This window comes from Symphodus melops, assembly GCF_947650265.1.
Source record: "Symphodus melops genome assembly, chromosome: 5".
Taxonomy (NCBI): Eukaryota; Metazoa; Chordata; class Actinopteri; order Labriformes; family Labridae; genus Symphodus; species Symphodus melops.
In genome coordinates, this window is record NC_136695.1 from 13,132,271 (window position 1) to 13,153,361 (window position 21,091).

Consider the following 21,091-nt stretch of genomic DNA (forward strand, 5'->3'; position numbering starts at 1 on the left):
CAGACAGACAGACAGACAGACAGACAGACAGACAGACAGACAGACAGACAGACACCCTATACAACGCTCGTCTCTTTTTCATCACTTACTGTCTATGCACGGATGAAAAGACTACGCTCCTGAATATGAAGAAAGAATTGTGCAGCATTGGACACCAATACTTTAATGCTTTAAGTGACACACACGTTTAAGGGATATCAGACCTAAACTCACCTGTGATACAGGGAACATTTCCCCCCTTTGCAGGACATCAAAAAAACCGATCATAATCAGGGGTTAAACGTGTCAACAGGGTTACAGTGTAGATGATGTTCCAGTCCAAGCACAGCTCATCAGATGCAACATTTTACAAGTGTGCTTTGAACTCCTACAGTATTTTAGTGACAACATTTCATTGAAAATCGACCATGAGAGGGAGAAGATAGTCCTTGTGATGCTTTATTGTGCTACTAGCAACCAACGTCATCAGACCCCAACGTGTGTTTTTATTTGATGAATGAGATCAGGAAAACGGTGACACATTTTGATCCTTTTGTTAATTGCCTCAGTGGCGTTTCCAAAAAGTAGTCATGTCTTCGCTGTGTCTCATGTTTTCCGCAGAGGACGACTGTCTTCCAACGTGCTCCATGTAAATCCAGTGCCACACTCTGTTTATTGCATGACAGCATTGAGATAGGGCGCCAAGGCCCTGTCTAATGCGCTCCAGGCAGTGTGTTTTTGAAGTGTTTCCTGACCCCCTGGATCACCCCAGCTCCCCCTCCGCTGCTGTTGAGAGTTTTTTTTTTTTTCCTGATGTACAAGTAAAGCACCAGAGAGGAATGGAGATCATTGTGCGAGACGTAAGGGGTCGACTGGGGGCTGTGTGCAGAGCCAAAGTGTGCATGGTGTTTTTACCAGTGAAGAGGGGGATAGTGGGGGGATGGCAGGGAGCGACAGAGACGAAGAGAGAGAATGATCAGTGTGGAGGGTGGGGGGGGAGGAGGGGGGGGTGGAATATGGCAGGGAGTCAGATATGGAAAGAGAGAGTTGTACTTGGAGAGGGGGTTTGGATGGCATGTAGTGAAAAGGCAGGTTTCCAGGCCAAACTCGAGCTGCAGGAAATTATTTATGAGCCCGAACAAGATGATGCTTCTGCTGCCTATGATGAAAAATCTGTGTGTGTGTGTAAGAGTGGGTGTGAACAGTATTACAGTGATAGAAGCCAGGGGGCAGAAGGCAGAAATCCCCCCTTACACACACACACGCACGCACGCACGCACGCACACACACACACACACGCACACGCACACACACACACACACACAGTAGCGGTGAGCCTATTAATGATTTATCACTATCTTCCACAAAGGAGAGGAGAACAGAGGGGACTCTACAAGATGGTCATGGGTCTTACCCTTGTGTCTCTAACATACCATGACCCCTCCATGTGCACGGAGACACAAACACAAAACAGACTCACGCCCAGTGTGCAACCCAAGATGACTGTGATTTATTGATAAGCACTTTTACCTGTACACCGCACCTCTACTTGTTGCTCTTTTTTGATGCTTTATCCACGCGTCTCTTTCCCTTCTGTCTCAATGTCTGCCGGTTAACCAGTTAATTACAGTCCGTCTCTCTCTCTCTCTTTGAGTCTGGCTGTTAGTGCTGTTAGATGTGCTGTGTGAGACTGATGGATGGTTTCTGTGTATCTGCCATAAGGGCTCATTCAAAACCAGGTGCACTGGCTTCTAAAGGACTTTAATTACAGAGGGAAACCACATCAGACATGTGAACACATGCATTTGTGCACACACAGGCACTCAAAACAAATCCCGCATCAAGATCAAGTGATGTAGTTTTTGTGATGTGCCTTTCTTTCCGTTTGAGACTCGGAGGCCAGGTGCAAACATGTTTGGATATAAAACTAATCTACTGATCAACACTTGAAGACGGGATTTTATTGTTCCATATCTTCACAGCCTTTTCTCTCTTTTCATCTGTATACTGAGGCTTTTCCAACTCTTTTTTTTTTTAGGGAGGAGTTCAGTGGGCCTAAATTTGATCTGTCAGCCGTCAAATAAAGAAGAAGGGAGATTTTCAATCGTTCCCACTTTGTCCTGTTGACGCTCGAGAAAACAAAATAATAACTACTTTTTTCCCCCCCCACAGCAAATGCCAACTTAAATCCAGAGTATCAAAACAAGGTTTTTAGTCTCAAATGAGATTCCTACTCAGAAGCATGAAGTAAGGATGTATGAGAGTGGCTTTATCATTTAATTAGATCTAAGAAAATCTGGAAGGCTAATCCTTCCACTCCAAATCTACCCAATGTTAGTCCTGACTGCTTTTAAAAAATGGATGCCATAATTGTGCCTCTACTTTCAGCTCCCAAAAATGGTAATGTAATAATAATAATTAGTTACATCGTTGATTATTTACACTTACATTTACACAAAGTTTTGTGAGTTTAGATAAAATAATCTTGGATTATATTTTAGCATAATTATCCTAATATAATGCTGAAACATGCCTTTAATTTATATATGGTTGACAATTTAGAAATTAAAGATTGAGCGCAAAACACATGATGATTTATAATATTTATGTCTCTTGGATGAACTTTATTTCTCATATTGGCAGAAGAATTTTCCCCTTTTCCTGACGCCTCCGTGTTTCTGTTATCGTCTCAATGATTGGCTCTATATCCTGAGCTACTTTCTCACTACATGTAAGGAATTCTCTCTCTCTCTCTCTCTCTCTCTCTCTCTCTCTCTCTCTCTGCCGTTCTTTTAGTCTTACCCTCTTTTGCTTTCTGTGTGTAGTCCCTGGCAGGGCTACAGTCTGTTAAACACACAGACAGTGGGTGCTCCCCCGTGGGCTCATTAGTGAGCTGGCCCACACGGCATGGGGAATGCTGGAACAGACCACTCTGCTGATTCCCGGAGGGGTGCCGGAGGACTCATTACGTTGTCTTGCTACATAGTCCCTTGATGCAGAATGCTCAATAAGATGTCTTATATATTGAATTAATAGATAAGCTATTCATGCTGTTATGATTTGAGTGCCCATATGGTGTTTAATATAAAGTGTGCTTGATTATTTAATAAAATGTTAAATAGCCAGGATTCATACAAAGCCTGGCCATTGATGCATTATACAATGTCAAAGAAACATCAGTGTTTAACTCAAGACTGTATGTATGTATGTGTGTGTATATATATATATGTATATATATATATATATATATATATATATATATATACATATCTTTATTTAGTTTAAACTGTGATTTTCACTATGAACTGACGAAAACTTTATCGCCTAAAACTTTTTTAACATCTTGGTCCATTAACTTTTACTTCATGTCAACTGCACCACCTTTAAAATGAACATTATAAATGGTCTCTGAGAAATGAATGTTTTAGCTGTTACTATGAGCCGTCACCACAAACTACAGTTAACTTCCCATATGAAAGTCTCCATTGTATCTGGTATCAGGGGATAGAAGAGTGTGCGTGATGTAACACAGTGAAACACAATAATAACTTGACAGAGGCAATCACTTCCCTTCCACTTCCTGTCTCGCTCCACAATGACTTTCCTAGAAAAAAACTCATTTCCTCAGCCGCAGAGATTTCATTAGCCTGGCCCTATTGTCTGAACTAAATAACTATTCCCTACTCTTGCAGAGGTGTGGGTACATACAGTATACACACAAGCGCACACATACAGGCATACCCGCTGTTTCATTTTGTATTGAGGGGATGTTGAGAGCTGATCTAATTGTCAGGTTGTGATTGTGTTCGCTCTTTGTTCATCTCTGTCTTGTGGTTTGTGACATTTTCAGTAATCAAGTTTTGAGTGTGAAACTTGACAACGAACCAGGAAATGTGTCGCACAAAATAGCATGATATTTTATATACCTAATGTTTTCAACTCAGAGCACTGGGATATGTTTTACTTTCAGGATGCATGTACACGTACACACTCAAGGACAACAACTACTATTCGCTATATGTGCAAATCAAAAAGACATCCAACCCTTGGTAGTTTTTAAAGCTACTTACTGTATTTGTACTAGCTCTGTGTGTAGTCCCTGGGCTCTGTTTTATCTATTTGCATGGTTACTACAATGAGGTGTTGGCATCAGGGACTTAAAGCTGGAAGGTTTTTGACATTTTCATAGTGTACAATCATCCTAGACGATGATTCTTCGATGAACTATTGCCTAAGGTCTCCTAGGAACAGGACCATCACATTGGGTTGTACCAATACTTTAGCCTTCTTTATTTTGAACTGTGGTCAACTCCTCCATTTGTGTATGTGCTTCTTCCTTATTTTTCCGTGGAGAGAAATCTTGGCTTTTAAAAAGTTCAGAAGAAGTAGTTTTCAATCGCAACTAAAAATGAAGTTTGTTATTTTCCAAATGGATATGTTCATGAGTGTTTGTGTCTTACAGGATGACTCCATAGTTCATCACATGGCTGCTAAAGCCATAGAGAACATCTCCACCTCCATCTCTGGCCCCTCCCACCCCCTGGTTACCCCAGAGATAGGCTCCGCCCTTTGGTACCTGTTTACGCACTCCACTGTGGAGGCTGTCAGAGTCACTGCCATTTCCGTAAGTTGGCATGCAAACGCACAGTCATGTGTGCACAAGTAAATCACATGAAAACCCCAACATCTCAATGTGGTCAAAAAACCCAGACAGATATGTAGCAGGCTTAGGATGGTTTACTCAAGTAGAACATATTGTTATGAAATATGTGCAGTATCTAGGCTACATGTGCATTTATTGACTGAACCCCCAATTTATTGATATCGATGTGCTTTGGCTGAGTTTACAAATTCAATTCAATTTCAACTTTATTTGTGAGGGACAGTGTGCAATAAAACAACATAAATGTAACCATTTGATGCATTGTACCAGAGTTAGCCTTAAGCTAATTTACATCTGCAGTCCCTTTGGCAGGTAACAAAACAACAATATATACATATACACACTATATATATATATATATATATATATATATATATATATATATATATATATATATATATAAATGTCCCTTGCAGACACACACACACACCAACACACAAACAAAATGAGTGAGTGAGTGAGTGAGACGAAAAATAATAAAGAGTAAATGACTGAAGACAATTAGTGAGTGCATTCTTGGGAGTTTTTTAGGTGATTATTTTTTTAGATTAGCTTTGAAGATACCAAACAACTCACAAGTTTTTTGATTGTCTGGAATAGTATTTCATTCTATGATGGCTTTAAGAGAAAAAGCTGCCTTCCCAAAGGCTGAACAGCAAAAGGGTAAAGTGCAGTATTGTATGGAAGCTGATTTGGTGGACCTTACGGAGCTAGCGGTACGGTAATAGACAAACTCGCACAAACAGGTTAGAGCCAAGCCTTTTAATATTTTGTATACTGGGCATAGATTACCAGTAGATGATTTGTCAATACATGATATATTCCCCATACTTTCTCCTTGTGTTAAGGTGCTTCCTTAAAATCATGGGCAAACGCAATGTATTTTTCTGTTTATCTCTCCAGTCTCTTTCCAGGCTAACTCGGGTGGTCCCAGCAGTCTTCTTGGCAGTGATTGACACATGTGGCCCTGCAGCTATTTTGGAGGGTGTAGGTGGAGCAGGGGCCAGGGTGCAGCAACATCTTCTCACTGCTATGGCTAGTGCCCTCCTAACCTCACGCATCCATACACACCGGGTCACACAGAGCAAGGTAAGTGCACAGGGATGTGCAAAAGAATTTCAGAATGTCTTGCAAAATGTTAACACAGAACTATCCAGAATTCATATAACACCAGGAAAAAAACATTGTTCTTTCAATGTTTAATTTTATTCAAATCGCGAGAGAGCGATTCCACTGAAGGCCTGGGTGTTTATACAAATACTGGGAAGAAATGAATTTTGGAGAGGTTGATTAGGAAAATCCACTTTTGGTGAGGTTTATACATAGTCACCAAGAAATGAATACACAATGACATGAAGAACGAAGAAAGTGAAACCAGCTCTGTTTTCTTAAAACCTTTCTTTTTTGCTTCCTCTCTCTTTGCGTCTCTTTCTCTCTCTCTCTCTCTCTCTCTCTCTCTCTCTCTCTCTCTCTCTCTCTCTCTCTCTCTCTCCCATACAGTTCATGAACTGATGCTGAACTGTGCACGAACTAATTTGTCAGGAATTATTGCTTAATTTTTCATGAGACAGACCATCTCGTGTGCATTCAAAGGGCTAATCTTGGTAATGCAGAAGAGGCTAAAATTGATTTGAAGGTTTTTAAGTTGGAGCCTGGCATTGGTAATTGACTCTGAACTGAATTTATTTGCATTGAGCATTTCCAATTTAACAGCAGAATACAAACTTAGTACTTCAACTCTGTTCTAATTATACACTGATATGCATTCACCTCCCCCCAATCCCCCCCACACTCTCTCCCCTGGCACAAAGACAGACAGTCCAAGAGTTTGTTTACACAGAACTCTGTCTGTTTGTGTTTGTGTGTGTGTGTGTGTGTGTGTGTGTGTGTGTGTGTGTGTGTGTGTGTGTGTGTGTGTATGCGTGTGTGTGTGTGTGTGTGTGTGCGAGCGCGCATGAAAATACGCTAATTTGTAGAGTGTGTCAGTATCTGGGCTAATTGGCTGAATAAATGTGCTGCAGCCTTCTACTTCCAGCAAAGCATTATGGGTAGTGGGGAGGGACTTATCAGCTAGACACACACTACTGGGCTTTGAAATTAATTAACTTTCTCTGTCTCCCCATACACACTCAAGCATGCACATTACTTCACATTACTTCACACACACACACACACACACACACACACACACACATACACACACAGCCCGTGTGTGTATGCTGTTGGTGATAATGATAATGGTAATGAATGTTGGCCAGTCATAATATTTCCAAACCGTTACTTCTGCTTCTTCTGAGTTTATACTGAGTGAATGAACTGCATGTGTAAAGTAGCTGTGGGCATCCAAGTTTGTTGTGTGTGTGTGTGTGTGTGTGTGTGTGTGTGTGTGTTTGTTTGTGTTATGTGATAATGTGAAGTCTGCGCTGATTGAGTTTAAGCCAGTTTGTTGTCGCAGTGACAGAAAAATGATTTTTTTTTATTTCCTGGACACCTTAGGCCAAATGTTAAACTGAATAATTTCATATTCATTTGAATACATTACATGGATATACTGCTGTAATATCTTTTGATGAGATAAACTTTGAACGTAGCGCCGTATGTGGTAGACAAACATTTCCTGCCTTCATGCTTCATATCAAGCTGCCACTGTATCTGTGGTATGTTGCCACATTCAAATGTATTTGATACTTCGAAGTGGTGAGGTCTGTTCCACACAGCTGACTTGTATTTAAATCACGAAACATGGGAACTTGTCCTTTTGAACAGCAGACGCACTCGCACCCAGAGAGGATCTTTCTTTAACGTGTCTTTGTGTCTCGTAGGATCGGTTGTTGAAGGTGCTACGCTGTCTAGAGAGTCCATCGACTGTAACGAGAGCCAAAACACTCTTACTGCTGCTGCCACTCATCAAGGACAACACACACACGCTGCAGTACTGCTGTCAGCTCAGGTAAATACTCATTCACACACACACACACTGCCTCTCTCTCTCTCTCTCTCTCTCTCTCTGGTATCTACTTTTAATTTTGTCACCCAGCAAACAGTAGAAAGTCACACTTTGTCACTTCCTTGATTGAATGTGGATAAATTAAAGTTGAGCATCTCATTTGTCCGACGGTCGTCTTGTCATCAGGTTTTCTTCGGAGGAGGCTTCAAGTGTCATATCATTAATGAGCGAGACACACTGTTCACCTGCACTGTTCAGAAAATAGTTATGGCCGATGAATCCATCTAGAGAGTGATGTGTAACTGATATATTAAACTATAGTGTAGCTGCTGCACCCTCATGCTGACTGTGCTGAGAGAAGCCTACTCATATCTAGAGCTGTGCAGTAAACCAGTGTCAGTACCATCACTGGAAATATGTTCTGCCACATCACCGGTTTACACACATGCTTGGTTGTGATGTACCCTTGAGGCAAAACAGATTGCTTAAATGGTCAGGCTCAGTGTTAGGTAAACCATAGTAGAGTTAAATGAGTGATACGTTCTCTACGACAAAAGGTCTACCTGCTTCAAGGTGCCTTTAAACTGATGTCAGTCCAACAAGCAGGCCGTGCCTTCAGCTCTGTACTTTAGCCTTCTTTATGTGGCGGTGAAAGGAGCAGCTGTAAAGACTAAAACTTCTGTTGGCGTTGTTGAAAATCTGCCACGATTGTATCTCGGCATCAGTGATGCACACTTCCTGTTTCCGGCAACGTCTTTCACGACGAATGTCCCCACTTTTTTCAATCTGTTGAGGTGCTTTCATTATGATAGTCATATCAGGTGGTTTTTAGCAGCAGCTTAGCAAGAACAACACTTAAAACAACACAGATTCAGTTCGGAGCTGCTGAGATCTAAACCCACTTTGATGTTTGAAAACATCCGTCTCTGGTCTCATGCAAAGAAAAGAGTAAGGCTTCCAATCAAAGTGGCTTCCTGAAGGGGGAGAAGGGATGTCTTAGTGTGTGAATGTGTGTGTTCATTTGCTCAATCCATTTTAACGCTCCAATACCGTGATTAAATAAACTGTTACTGGGAAACAATAAATAAATGATATTGATCTGAGGTTATATTGCCCACCTCTTCTTATAACTCTACTCAGTCTGTCGGGCTGCTGGCTAATGTTTATTTTATATTTTTTATGTGGAATGTGTTTCCTCGCGTTCAAACACACACTGAACTGTCAGAGAACAAATGAATAGCATTTGTGAATCACATCTCAGGGTGGTATTCCCCTTCACTATTAAACCGTAGCTTTCCAAATATGCCCTCCAACCCTGCGACACTAAACCAACCTTCATTAAGGATACTGCACTGTCTGCGCAGGGTGGACCATTTTGTATCTTAGCTACTGCAACCTAATGCTTTCAGAGTAGTGATAATAGGTTTGTTTAAATTAAATATATCGTCTGGCTTCGACCAACAGTGCTATTGGTTCTCAAGTCCATTGGGATTTATCGATTGCCTGCTGATACATATTGAAACTAATGGGGAATTCATTATGGATCAAAAACAGACATTTCAGAGAGAGAGAGAGAGGTGCAGGTGCTGGTGCATGCATGTGGACAGAGGAACAAATGAGAAATAATCTAATCCTGAAGCCCGACGTGAATGTTTAGGTTCCGTCACTGAAGTGAATGAAGAGCTTCCCTCTGTTCGAGATAGACCGACAGAGTGGCAGCTGTCTTTTAGAAGTGATTTTCCGCATGTTGAAGACTCATCGATTGACCCCTCCATCAGTTAGGAGCAGAAATAGAAGTTTTATCATAATAATCCCGTTACCATTTGACCTCATTCAAAAAGCAGATGCATGGAGTGCTGCATGGGAGTTGAAACATATTCTGGTGCTCTTCAGTATCCAACTTAGAAGCTGTTGAAAAAGTCTGAGGCACTCGGAGGGTGTCATTTGACCTCATATGATGAAATGTATGAAGGTAATTTACATTAGACCTACAAGTCTACCCACACACACACACACACACACACACACACACACACACACACACACACACACACACACACACACACACACACACACACACACACACACACACACACACACACACACACACACACACACACACACACACACACACACACACACACACACACACACACACACACACACACACACAAACTAAGGGGCAGAGTTGACATAGACATTCTTCTGATGCTCATGTATGGATTGAGGAACATGCTTCTAAAATTGAGTCCAAAAGTAATTTTATTAGACTCTACATCGGGTAATACTGAAGCATGCTGTAACTGAGTCACTGGATGGATCACACTTATAGAAAGTGCTGCATTATATGATGTTTATACAGGTGACAGCACCTTAACAGTACTTTTGGTACTGACCAATCAGGTACCACAACCAAAGAATACCTGTTTTCACCGCTGCCTGGGACAGTAGAGATGGCATGTAACAACACCTGTCTGTTTCAGAGCTTTTCATTTCGACGAGGTGGTTTGTAACCCGCTCAGATACTTCACCCACAGTGTTTAATTAAACCTGAAAACAGTGTTTGAATGTAAGAAGGATATTCAGGTTGTTTCTGAGTTCCAGGAAATACACACACACACGTGCCCTCCATACTTCCACCCAGCAGCTAATCATATCTGAGCTTGCTTATATTATCCCCAAGCTCGGTTTTCTCCCGTTCTCACTGAAATGCAGAACTGGCTTGTTTAGACAGTGGGGATATTTTGGGGGGAAAAAAATCTTGATTTACACATGTAATTGACATAGTATCCAAATATTGTTCATTAAGATTTGGATTGTGAGCTAAAGCCTTTGGTCAGTCTCGTCTGTGTTGTCTGTGTGGGGTCTTTCAAAGCAGAGATCTCACATTCCTTTACAGCACACAGACCCTTTTCCTTCCAACTCATTAGCTGTTATTTAAAGCTGACTCTTGAAGAAGGGAGACTTCCTTCACAAAAAAAAAGGCTGCACTGAAGGCACTTGTACTCTGTATAACCTTTGTGTTAACTAGCACAGCAGCCCAGGGAGTGATAATAGAAACGTATGTACCCTGCACGTTCAGCTCAGTTTATGCTGCGCTACAGTATGCTGGAACTTCGCTGGAACTTCAAGTGGTTCATTAGCTGCTTGTCCCGAGTTTCACCCCAGACAAACTTGAATTGCATCTGTGAATGTGTATAAGCCCACATGCTCAGATGCATATGCATGGTGTATATACGTATGAACACAAACCAGTTCCCCTGGTCATTTACGGCCAGTTGGTAATTCAGTTTGAAAAAGATGCCCTAGATTACTGACATATGGATCCAAACGCTCTTCCTCTCACTCCATCTCTTAATGTCTCCCCCTCTCATCACCCACCCTCTCCCTCTCTGTCTCTCAGTCTGAGCACTTTACTATCATCTTTAGGCTTTATACATGGAAGCTATTTTTAATCAAAGACTTAGGACAAGTCGATTGCATGCAGACTAAGTGACACAACTAACACATACAATTTGTACCCTCCCCTATTTTATCCACCGAAAAATAAAGTGCAGAAGCAGCCAAACTTTGATTGACATCTACTGGGAGCTCTTATGGCAACATAGAAATCATTTCAAGATGGTTATTTTGATACACCAAGTTAAATTAGCGTGTTCTTGATGTAACCTACGCCAGTAATACATAACAGTACTAATACGGTTCAGAGTTTGTACTTAGTTTGAACTGAATGTCTGGAGAAAGCGTCCTCAAAGACTTCATTTTACATTATAAATTGATTAACTCTTGTATCTTACAATTCTATGCACCAAGGAGATAAAGAGGCGTTTGCTGTAAATAATTTAAACAGACTGGTTATTCATTTTTCCAGGAAATCCCCCCCAAAAAAAGAAACAAAAAAGAAAAGAAGTTATTTTCTTAGATATTTTCTGTGGTTGTTTTTCGTCATTGGACAGAACAGTTTAGAGAGCAAGGACATATTGAGAGGACAGACAGACAGACAGACAGACAGACAGACAGACAGACAGACAGACAGACAGACAGACAGACAGACAGACAGACAGACAGACAGACAGACAGACAGACAGACAGACAGACAGACAGACAGACAGACAGACAGACAGACAGACAGACAGACAGACACTTAATTGATCCAGAGGGAAATTCAAGATGACACTAACCAAAAAGTACCTTTTTTTTTTTACTCTACTTGTAAGATGTTGGGTTTTTTGAAAGGTGCCCATAAATAAAATGGATTATTATTAATCAGGCTGCTTTTTTTTTTTTTTTGCAAATGTACTGGAACTAAGCTCTGCCCCCATCATGTCTTTGTATATTCATATTGATTCTGCGACAGCGTAATATTGGTGTCCCACTTTTTGAATTGACATAGCATTTCGCAATGCGGAAGCGTGACACCGCTGGAGCTCTCCATACAGTAGACACAGTGATGCACTCGCACACACACAGAGCTGCACAGCCCTGCTGCCTCTGCTGAACCGGCTCGCCTCTGTAACGCCTCTGTTGCTGCCTCCAAACACAGAGCAGGGAGGCATGTGGGATCACCTCATCCCATTTTTCAAGCCCAGCACAGTTTGGCAGATGGCTTGCGGTGGATTAATGTCTTTTACCCGCTTTTTGTAGTTGAGTATTGACATAACGTTTGTTAAGCATTCGTGCTATACAAATAAATATTGATTGATTGATATTTCCCGGCTTGAAACGGCAAGAGCTGAACCTGTGACTCATGTGACCAGGATGGGGTGTCTACTCTACCACCCGAGCTACAATGAGCACCTTAAGAAAGAAAGAAGAAAGTGTTTACTGGGCATTAAGTACTGTGTGCCCGTCAGACATTAGTGTCTACATCACTTTCTTCTGCACTAAAACCATGAACAACAACTACTGAGGAGAAATCACAGTGTCATTGTCCTCACTGGGATACAGACACTAGCTGATGCAGAACACAGAAATAAAGCAGCATAATTACCTCACTAAGAACATTCACTTTGACTTTACTGCCTCTTAACAGAGCATCATATTGATCTTATCGAGTGTTATACTGTATTTGTGTTCTAACATTTACATATGAGAATAACTACATCCCTGAAAGTCTCAGAACATCCTTATTTTTACATGAAACTAGTTATTTTTGTTTCTCTTCAAGTCTTTCTCTTTGCCCATCGCTCTCTCTCTCTCCCTCTTTCTCCCTCTCTATTTACACACACACACTGTTCTAAGACTTGCTTTCCCTCTTTTCACTGTGATAGAGCTGTCAGAGATGACCTGCCTGTCTCTCTCCCACCGAGCACTCTGCAGGATTCAAACACACACACACACACACACACACACACATTCTGGCACTTTGTGTTTAATTAACTCCTCAGTGGCATGAAAATGTGTGCGTTAGCATGTGTGTGTTTTTGTCGATATAGGGGATAACTTTCGCGGGCCTCAGTGAGGAAGTGTTAAAATTGCCATCGGGAGTGACGCGTGATAAACATACGCAGACACACGCAGAGCTGGCCCCTTGTAGGTCAGTTGTGTGTGAGTGCTTTGTGAGGGTCCCACTGTGAGTGACAGAGAGGTGGCAAGTTTGTCTCTCTTTATTTAGCAATCAAAAAAAAAATAGCTGCAAGAGTAACAGTAGAACACAGGAAGACAAGTGAGCCGACAGACAGAGCTAAAGGCAGGTAAGAAAGATAGACGTGTATATACATATATATATATATATATATATATATAGAGAGAGAGAGAGAGAGAGAGAGACCGAGATGGCTATTTGTTTAGTAATTTAAATACATGAAGGATGATTCATGGTGGTAGTTAAACTTGGCTCTGCTCTTCACTATTTTAAGCACATACAGAACGTACTACATTACTTTTTCTTAAATGCAATGAACCCCTAATAAAGTAATACACGAGTGCACGATCCCATGTAAGTTTAAAGTCTACAAGCTCATCTTTTATGCAGCTTTTTAAGGAGAATATGCTGCATTAGTAATCCTCCACTGCCTCTGCACAACTGCCACTCTTAAGCTGAGAATCAATATTTGTTAACTAATATGACCTCTCAGAATCTCTCTGTATGGGTCTGAATACTTATGAATTGTGCGTGTGTGTGTGTGTGTGTGTTACACATGTGGGGCTGTGTCAGTTATATCAGTTAGCAGGGTAACCTTTCTGCTCCGCACTGAATTTGTGAACAACATTTTATTGATTACTGTTCAGTACGAGAAGTCTGACAAGAATAAAAATGTTGTTCAAACTTATAACTGCTCAGTCTGCTTCGTGTAGTCGTTGAGTTATACCTGTGAGCAGTAACATATTCTAAAACACTACAAACAGGAGACAACACTGTGCGTCCTTCATGTATGAATGTACAATTACTGTGGTAAAATGTCGTGACAGACCATACATGTGTTTCTTTCCAGACTTGTAATGTACCTTGAGAGAGACCTGCGAAAGGCCACGCCCCTCAGAGAGACCCACGGTCAATCCGGATATCTTTCTCAGTGTCTGGACTTAATGACTGTATATCTGATCAGCTGTGCACCACTAATACTGGGTACACACACACACACACACACACACACACACACATCTCTGTTTCAACATTTCTTGTAGCGAAACACAACACTGTCATCTGTAACACTGTAACACCTTTTAAGGAATTCTTTAGACATATTTCTGATTCTCTACAAACATGAATGGAATATTCAAGTTTTTAGAAAAAGTCAGGTTTCTGTAAAATATGGGGAAAATACAATTCTTGTTGTTTTTGTATCTGAACAATTTGTAGGTCTACTGAAGTGTATATTTCGGTGACAGAGGGTTACTCCATAGCACTCTACTCTCATCCCTCCTTTGTGTCCCCTTGTGCTCTCCTCTAGAGGACGTCTTATCTGCATTACAAGGTCTGATTGGGAGGAGACACCCATCCACAGCTCAAAGTAGACAGCTTAAACACACGCTGCCAACAATGTCTGTTGTGCTTGAACTTGTTTCATCACAGGTAAGTTGATTGATTTTATAGTCCTAGCTCTATTACCTGGAGGGTTATTGGCAATCTGTGTAAAGCTGTTAACATAAACAGGATATGTAATGTTGTTAGGTTCGACCTTATTGTAGGTCTGGAACCAGTCTGGAAACCTGTCTGTGACACTGTTTATCATTTGAGTGTGTGTTTTTAACATTTTTGCAAGAGAAATAATTCCATGTGTATTAAAGCTCTTCATCACTTTCTGTTTCCTCATCACCTCTCCTTCTGTTTGACTGACTCTCTTCACAGGTCTTCAGAGACCAAATTGTATCTGAAGATTTTCTTGCTAAAACTGGATTGCTCCTGGTATGTGTTCAGTTTAATACTATTACCAACAGTCATGTTTACATTATGGACTCTTCTACATTTAAACTAGCCTAATTATTTTTGATTTGACAAGGACATTCAGTGTTTTGACAATAACATTACAGAGGATCAGAAAAAGTATAACTAAATGTGTAATGTTCATCCTCTCACACAGAACTACATCGCCTCCATAGAGTCCAATGAAACAAATCTGACCATTGCTTTAGGTACGTTACTTCCTCAGTTCCAAAGATGTTATGGGAGCAGAGATTTCTTGATGTTGAATAAAATAGTACAGTATCAAAGCATTAATGGTATTACAGATGTTTGTGATAGTTGTATGATGTTTGTTTTTCCTGTTAGGTGCAGCAGTATGGGAGGAGCTAATCCGGACTTCTCTGTCCATCGTTGAAGTCCTGAGTCAGCATCATGCTCTCCTCACTCCTCAGCACAATGTTGTAAGTGTGCACACAGACTATTATGTTACAGACTCCATAGCTGTCTAACACTGACTGACTGACTGACTGACTGACTGACTGATTGATTGATTGATTGATTGATTGATTGACTGACTGATTGATTGACTGAATGACTGTCTAATTGATTAATTGATTGATTGACTGTCTAATTGATTGAGTGGTTGATTGCTTGACTGACTGATTGAATGGCTGACTGACTGACTGATTAATTGAGTGATTGATTGACTGACTGACTGATTGATTAACAGAATGACTGTCTAATTGATTGATTGCTTGGTTGACTGACTGACTGATTGATTCATTGAGTGTTTCATTGATTGACTGACTGACTGATTGATTGACAGAATGACTGTCTAATTGATTGATTGGTTGGTTGACTGACTGATTGATTCATTGAGTGTTTCATTGATTGATTGACTGACTGATTAACAAAAAACATAAAACCTAAAGGACAGATCATTTTTGAGATTACACACACGTCAGTCATTTTGTTACACGTCGAACTGTCAGTTGTTTTACAATATATTTTTGGACTGAGGCTTACTGAAAAGCTTTCAGAGATCTACAAAGATCCAAAGACATTTTCAGTTGTATGTTGAAGTGTCTCCGTCAGTATTTACACTTTACTCGTTCCATCTCATGTATTTGTTTTATATTCAGTCTTTGTCTTTTACTCTGCTAAACTTCACGTCTATTAGTGATCGGAGGACACAGGGTGAACTTGAGCACTATTAGGAAAGACATTAATCAACTATTGGACCAACAAAGACTCATCTTGTGTGTGTGTGTCTTTGTGTCTCCATGTGTACGTGTTGGAGCCTGGGAGGATGGGGAGATTGTGTTTAATGACTATTGACATATGAGAGTGAAGAGCAGCAGGAAGCAGACAGGACAGAGGGAGAAAAACGACGAGAAATGAGGAATAGCAGTGAGGAGCAAAGAGGGAGCTTGCTGCTGCTGATAGTCAATAACACAGGAAGACACTTTAATTACCAGCAGCCAGCTTAGATTAACTTTTATTGCCTGCTGGACAAGGACACACACTCGTGTTTGAGTCCATTTACATCTAATCATCACCGTAGCAAAGTTAAGTTTTCAGTAAGTTCACCGTCTTTTATTTTGACATGGTCCCTTTTACACTGAGAAGCTTTTATGAATTCATTAATGAATATATACATTTTAGTCATGTAAACGTTACATTGGTAAACTTAGTATTGATTGGAAGAAATGAACAGTTAATTTAGATTTCAGTGGGTTTAAATGAACTGAGATATTGAAAAACAATTAAACTCTCTGTTGGCTACAGACCTTTAACTCTTCAGCTGTATGGAGCACCCTTGGTGTTTTTTTTCTTTTTAGATTGAAGTCAACATGATGTAATATGAAGCCCAACTGTTTTGGTATTGTTGATAAAGTTAAGATAAATCTAGAGTCAAAAACATGAGCTATAAACCTCTAACGCCTCCGTGAAATGTTTCCTCTATTAGTGCGTTCATTATCTTGGATTTTTTTTTTTCTATTCCAACCTGTTTGACATCGCTTCAGTGAGAGTGCGCGCTGGAAAAAGTCATTCATAACAGCTTCGAGTGTATGAGACCCAGAGATTCATGGAAAACCAGATCGTATTGGTTACTAGCTTAAACTGGTGATCTCACATTGTGGTGAACGTGAATATTACTATGACTACAATACTGCAGGCATTTGTTTATATTATAAACATGGTCAGTGTTATTTTCATTTATAGGGACATCTAGGATCCTATCTGAATAAACACGCAACCCCTCAGCCATTTATTTTGAAATTAAAAGAAAAAGACCAACTGTGGGATAATATGTGACATGAGTCCTCTGCGGACCAGAAGCATACACTTGCCTCTCTGCATCCAGAATCGATAGCTAATAGCCTACTTATTTACTTACTTGTTGTGGAAATAATAATGTACAGTTGATTCAGCACAGCAGGGATAGTGGAGCAAAGGTTTATTTTTTTGCTTTTCATCATCAACAATGTCCACATGAGGAGGTTTGTTTGGTTGTTTACTTGAGGAAAACGAGGAAACATTTCCAGCTGTTGCCTCTGATTTGTAAAAAATTGAAAGAAGTAAAATAATAATCAGACACAACATGATGTATTTTTTAACATTTACAATATTTCTTTGTTTATATAGCTATGAAGCAAAGTGCTGAAATCTGTTCCTTTATTATTCCAACTATAAACAAACACGTTCACAGTTTATGTAAATTGCACCGCGCACGCACACTCTGCCTAGCCTTTTGATGGTTGTGATATTAATACAAAACCATTAAGTGGTGGACAACATCCTTTGTAGTTTCCTTTCTCCTGCTTTCAATGTAATGACCTCACACACTCGCTCAGCATTAGTGTTGTTTCTATGGCAATATTAGTAATCATGCAAATTCATGCAATTTAGATTCATGCCTAAAAAGGGGCTTTGACAGTTGTCGTACATTTGTTTGTGTGGTTCTGTGTGTGTTTGTGTGTGTGTGTTTGATCAAAGAGATCATTCAACAGTGCATTTCCATAGTAATTTGATCCTCTGATACTGGTCTGTGTGGTTGATGTCGACTGAATTAATAGAGAACAGTTTCTTCTGTTCACTTTAATGTCATATATATCCTGTTTTTACATTTGCTGTATATCAAGTTTGTTCCCCTGTTAAGGCCAAATACTATTCTTAATAATTGTTTTATGATATGTTAAACAGTGAAACTATATTAAAAAAACTTCTGAAGCCATTCATTCATTTTTACAGATTCAAAATGTAGCTCATTTTTAACAAATACGGATTTTTTTCGGAGCAGAGACATAATGTACTGATTAACCTGAATATACATTTAGACAATCTAATCATTCTCGTCCAAATAAATGCATTTCAATAAATAAAAACATTTGACTGTTATACTCGGTAAATAGCTCTATTTGAGGATGTTATCAGCTGTTTTAGAATAGTCTCATTAAAGACAACACAGTGTATTGACTGAAGTGTCTATGTTTGTCTCTTAAAGGTTGTAGATGCCATCCTGCCTCCTCTGACAACGCTGGCTTTCAGCAGAAATGGTGAGAAAGGTGGCGGGTCTGTTTAGAGAGAAGGAAAGGAGAACAAGACAGAGTAGATGTGGAAAGAGAAGCAAATGTCAGAGTGAGTGGCGAGAGAGCGAAACAGGAAATGGGAAAAAGGCGAGAGCTGATGAGAAGTGGCCAGCTGGGGACCTTTATTCTTTCCACTCGTGTTCTGTGTTAAACAAATACAAAATAAAAAGCCTTCAAACAGATACTGTACACACAACCTCAAAATAGGATAGTAAGATGAAACATTGATCATAAAGATAAAACATAGATAACAAAGATAAGATGGTGATCCACATATTCTTTTTAAAGGTGATAGAAACACTGCATACTTGCTTTAGCCAGTTAATAATATTATGGTTATGAACTACTGTGGTGTAATGAGTCTTGAGCTAATAATTGTTTTGTTTTGGGTTTTTTTGTTTTTTTGAGCTAATACATGAATGTTGTCTTAGCTTTGAGCTCTGGTGACTTCCTGGAAGGAAATAAACAAGAAGAAATCAAGTGAAGTGCTATTATGGAGATCTTAAATACTATTTTCCGTTTTATGTCCTCTTGGAAACAAATTCAAATAAGAAATCTATAACCCAGTGTGTGCAGGCATGAAAGCTGTTCATGAATATTAACCCATAACACTTGTACACTATAGGAAAACTCTCCCTCTTTTCTCTGTGTGTGTTCCAGTGGAGTGGTCTGTGTTTGTTTTGAGCGTCCTGTCCGAGCTCAGTCTTGTCCTGCTGGTCCAGGAGAGTGATGGAGGGGAGGAAGACGAGGGGACGGACATAAAGAAGGAGGGAGAAGAGAAAGGACGAAGGGCCGCAGAGGAAGGAGAAAATGGAGACTCTCATAATCAGATACTGACTCTCATTAATAAGTCTCTGATTTCAAGGTTTGTCCGACTTGATCTTACGATAAGCTTGAGAGTGTTGCCTTTTTTCCACTTTTAATTTTTCTTTCCAGAAACAGAACTGCCCTGCTTTTTGCGCCAATGGTATTGTTAAAATGATATTCTAAATATTACGCCAACCTTTCCCCCTCTGACAAGTTCCAACCTTGTCTTTTGTGTAAGTTCTTCATTTTTGGTAAATACAACCTAAACAGTGACACAGAGTTGGAACCTGTACGGCTGCAGAAGTGGCTACACGTACTATAATTCTTAAAAAATGATTCTAGCCTTTGCATGTGGCTGATAGCATTATAGAGACTATGTTTAAAAAGTGCAGCTGAAAGACTATGGGCCAGATCCACATTAACAGGCACTAAACCTCTGCATATGAGAGAAAAAAAGAGAAAAAACCACAAAGCACATGCAAAGGGTGAAATGCGCGCAAACTGCACTGCCAAGCACAAAGCGTCCTAGATGCGCCTGTCTCATTTGCATCTATGTAAATAAGGGAATAATAAAACCTGAACAACTTTCCCCTCCCCTCCTCGCTCATCATCTTCATGTGGGCAAAGCAGCTCTGTGCAGAGTAGAGGTGCAGACGGCTTTTCTCCACATCAAGTCGAAAAAACAAGAGCAAACTGCTCGGAGCAGGACGACTTTGTGGGCGTGTGAGCTTCAGCATATCATTAGTGCAGGTTCTTTTGTGGATAGGGCGTTAAAACGGTGCAGATTGCCGTTTCTGTTCTTTCATTGGCTTTGTAACGACAACGCGTTAATTTAAAATACAATCAAAGTTTGAACAAGTGTGAGCTGTTTATTGAACAAAAGCCTGAAAATGAACATGAATGACTTGAAAATAGGCAACTGTAACAACACAAACACACAGCTGAGAAGGTCAAAAAGAGGTTACCCACACCCTAAAACACGTTATCTGAAGTGACCTCACCAACATAAAGAAATTATCAAATACATTTTCCCTCCGAAAAGAAGTTTTTATTTTTTTGATTGATTTCCTTAAATTCAAACTGGAATATATTCTTGGAACTAATCTGTATTGTTTTGCAACAGGAGATAGTTTTGCTATGAATTCCAGTGATATCAGGATGATTTATTGGGACCTCTGCTGCTTTGAAATAAGATCAGAAGAGCCTTTTGTGTCTCAAGTTTTGCTTCTTTGGAGCCATGTCACATGCGTGTGCTTGTTACTGTAGATGCAGCTCATTGAAAGGCATCTTGAAATCTAGAGAGACAGATAAATTAGGTTTAGTCATATACATCAGCGTACTAACAAAAGTATAAAAAAAACTGACTGTTTTTCTGAGTTTCCTCCATGATATTATAGATTCATAATGTCTCTTCTTCTAGAATTCTTGTTTTTATCTTAGTTTCTAAAATCTTCTTCTCTTCATGGTTGCCTCATTTTCACCTCTTGTTCACCTTCAACCCCTCATTTCCCCTCCGTACGCTCCCATCTCTCCCTTTCCTTCCCTCATTGGCTCCAAAATCTTCTTCTTTGCTCTTCCACCCATGTTTTCTTTTCTCTCCTTCCCCTATTTAAACTCCAGTTCTACCCTCCCCCCTCTTCTCCACCCCTCTCCGCAGATCTGTTCCAGTTTACACCCTGTTACTAATGATCAGAACAGTACATCAATTATTAACACTATGAAAGCCAAATGTTGTACTCTTGCATGTTTGTGTCTAG

The 21,091-nt window shown here is 40.1% G+C and overlaps 1 protein-coding gene across 5 annotated transcripts in view; it reads left to right on the forward strand.

Moving 5' to 3' along the window:
* The window catches only part of ulk4 (unc-51 like kinase 4), a 70,249-nt gene that overhangs the window by 21,217 nt on the left and 27,941 nt on the right, over positions 1-21,091 (forward strand). For all 5 annotated transcript variants that reach the window (XM_079343028.1, XM_079343027.1, XM_079343029.1 and 2 more), the window contains 10 exons: positions 4,442-4,603; positions 5,546-5,731; positions 7,465-7,592; positions 14,024-14,157; positions 14,483-14,604; positions 14,881-14,937; positions 15,113-15,164; positions 15,301-15,395; positions 18,443-18,494; positions 19,188-19,392. In XM_079343028.1, the coding sequence (XP_079199154.1) occupies positions 4,442-4,603; positions 5,546-5,731; positions 7,465-7,592; positions 14,024-14,157; positions 14,483-14,604; positions 14,881-14,937; positions 15,113-15,164; positions 15,301-15,395; positions 18,443-18,494; positions 19,188-19,392 (1,193 nt within the window). The remainder of the gene's footprint in view (positions 1-4,441; positions 4,604-5,545; positions 5,732-7,464; positions 7,593-14,023; positions 14,158-14,482; positions 14,605-14,880; positions 14,938-15,112; positions 15,165-15,300; positions 15,396-18,442; positions 18,495-19,187; positions 19,393-21,091) is intronic.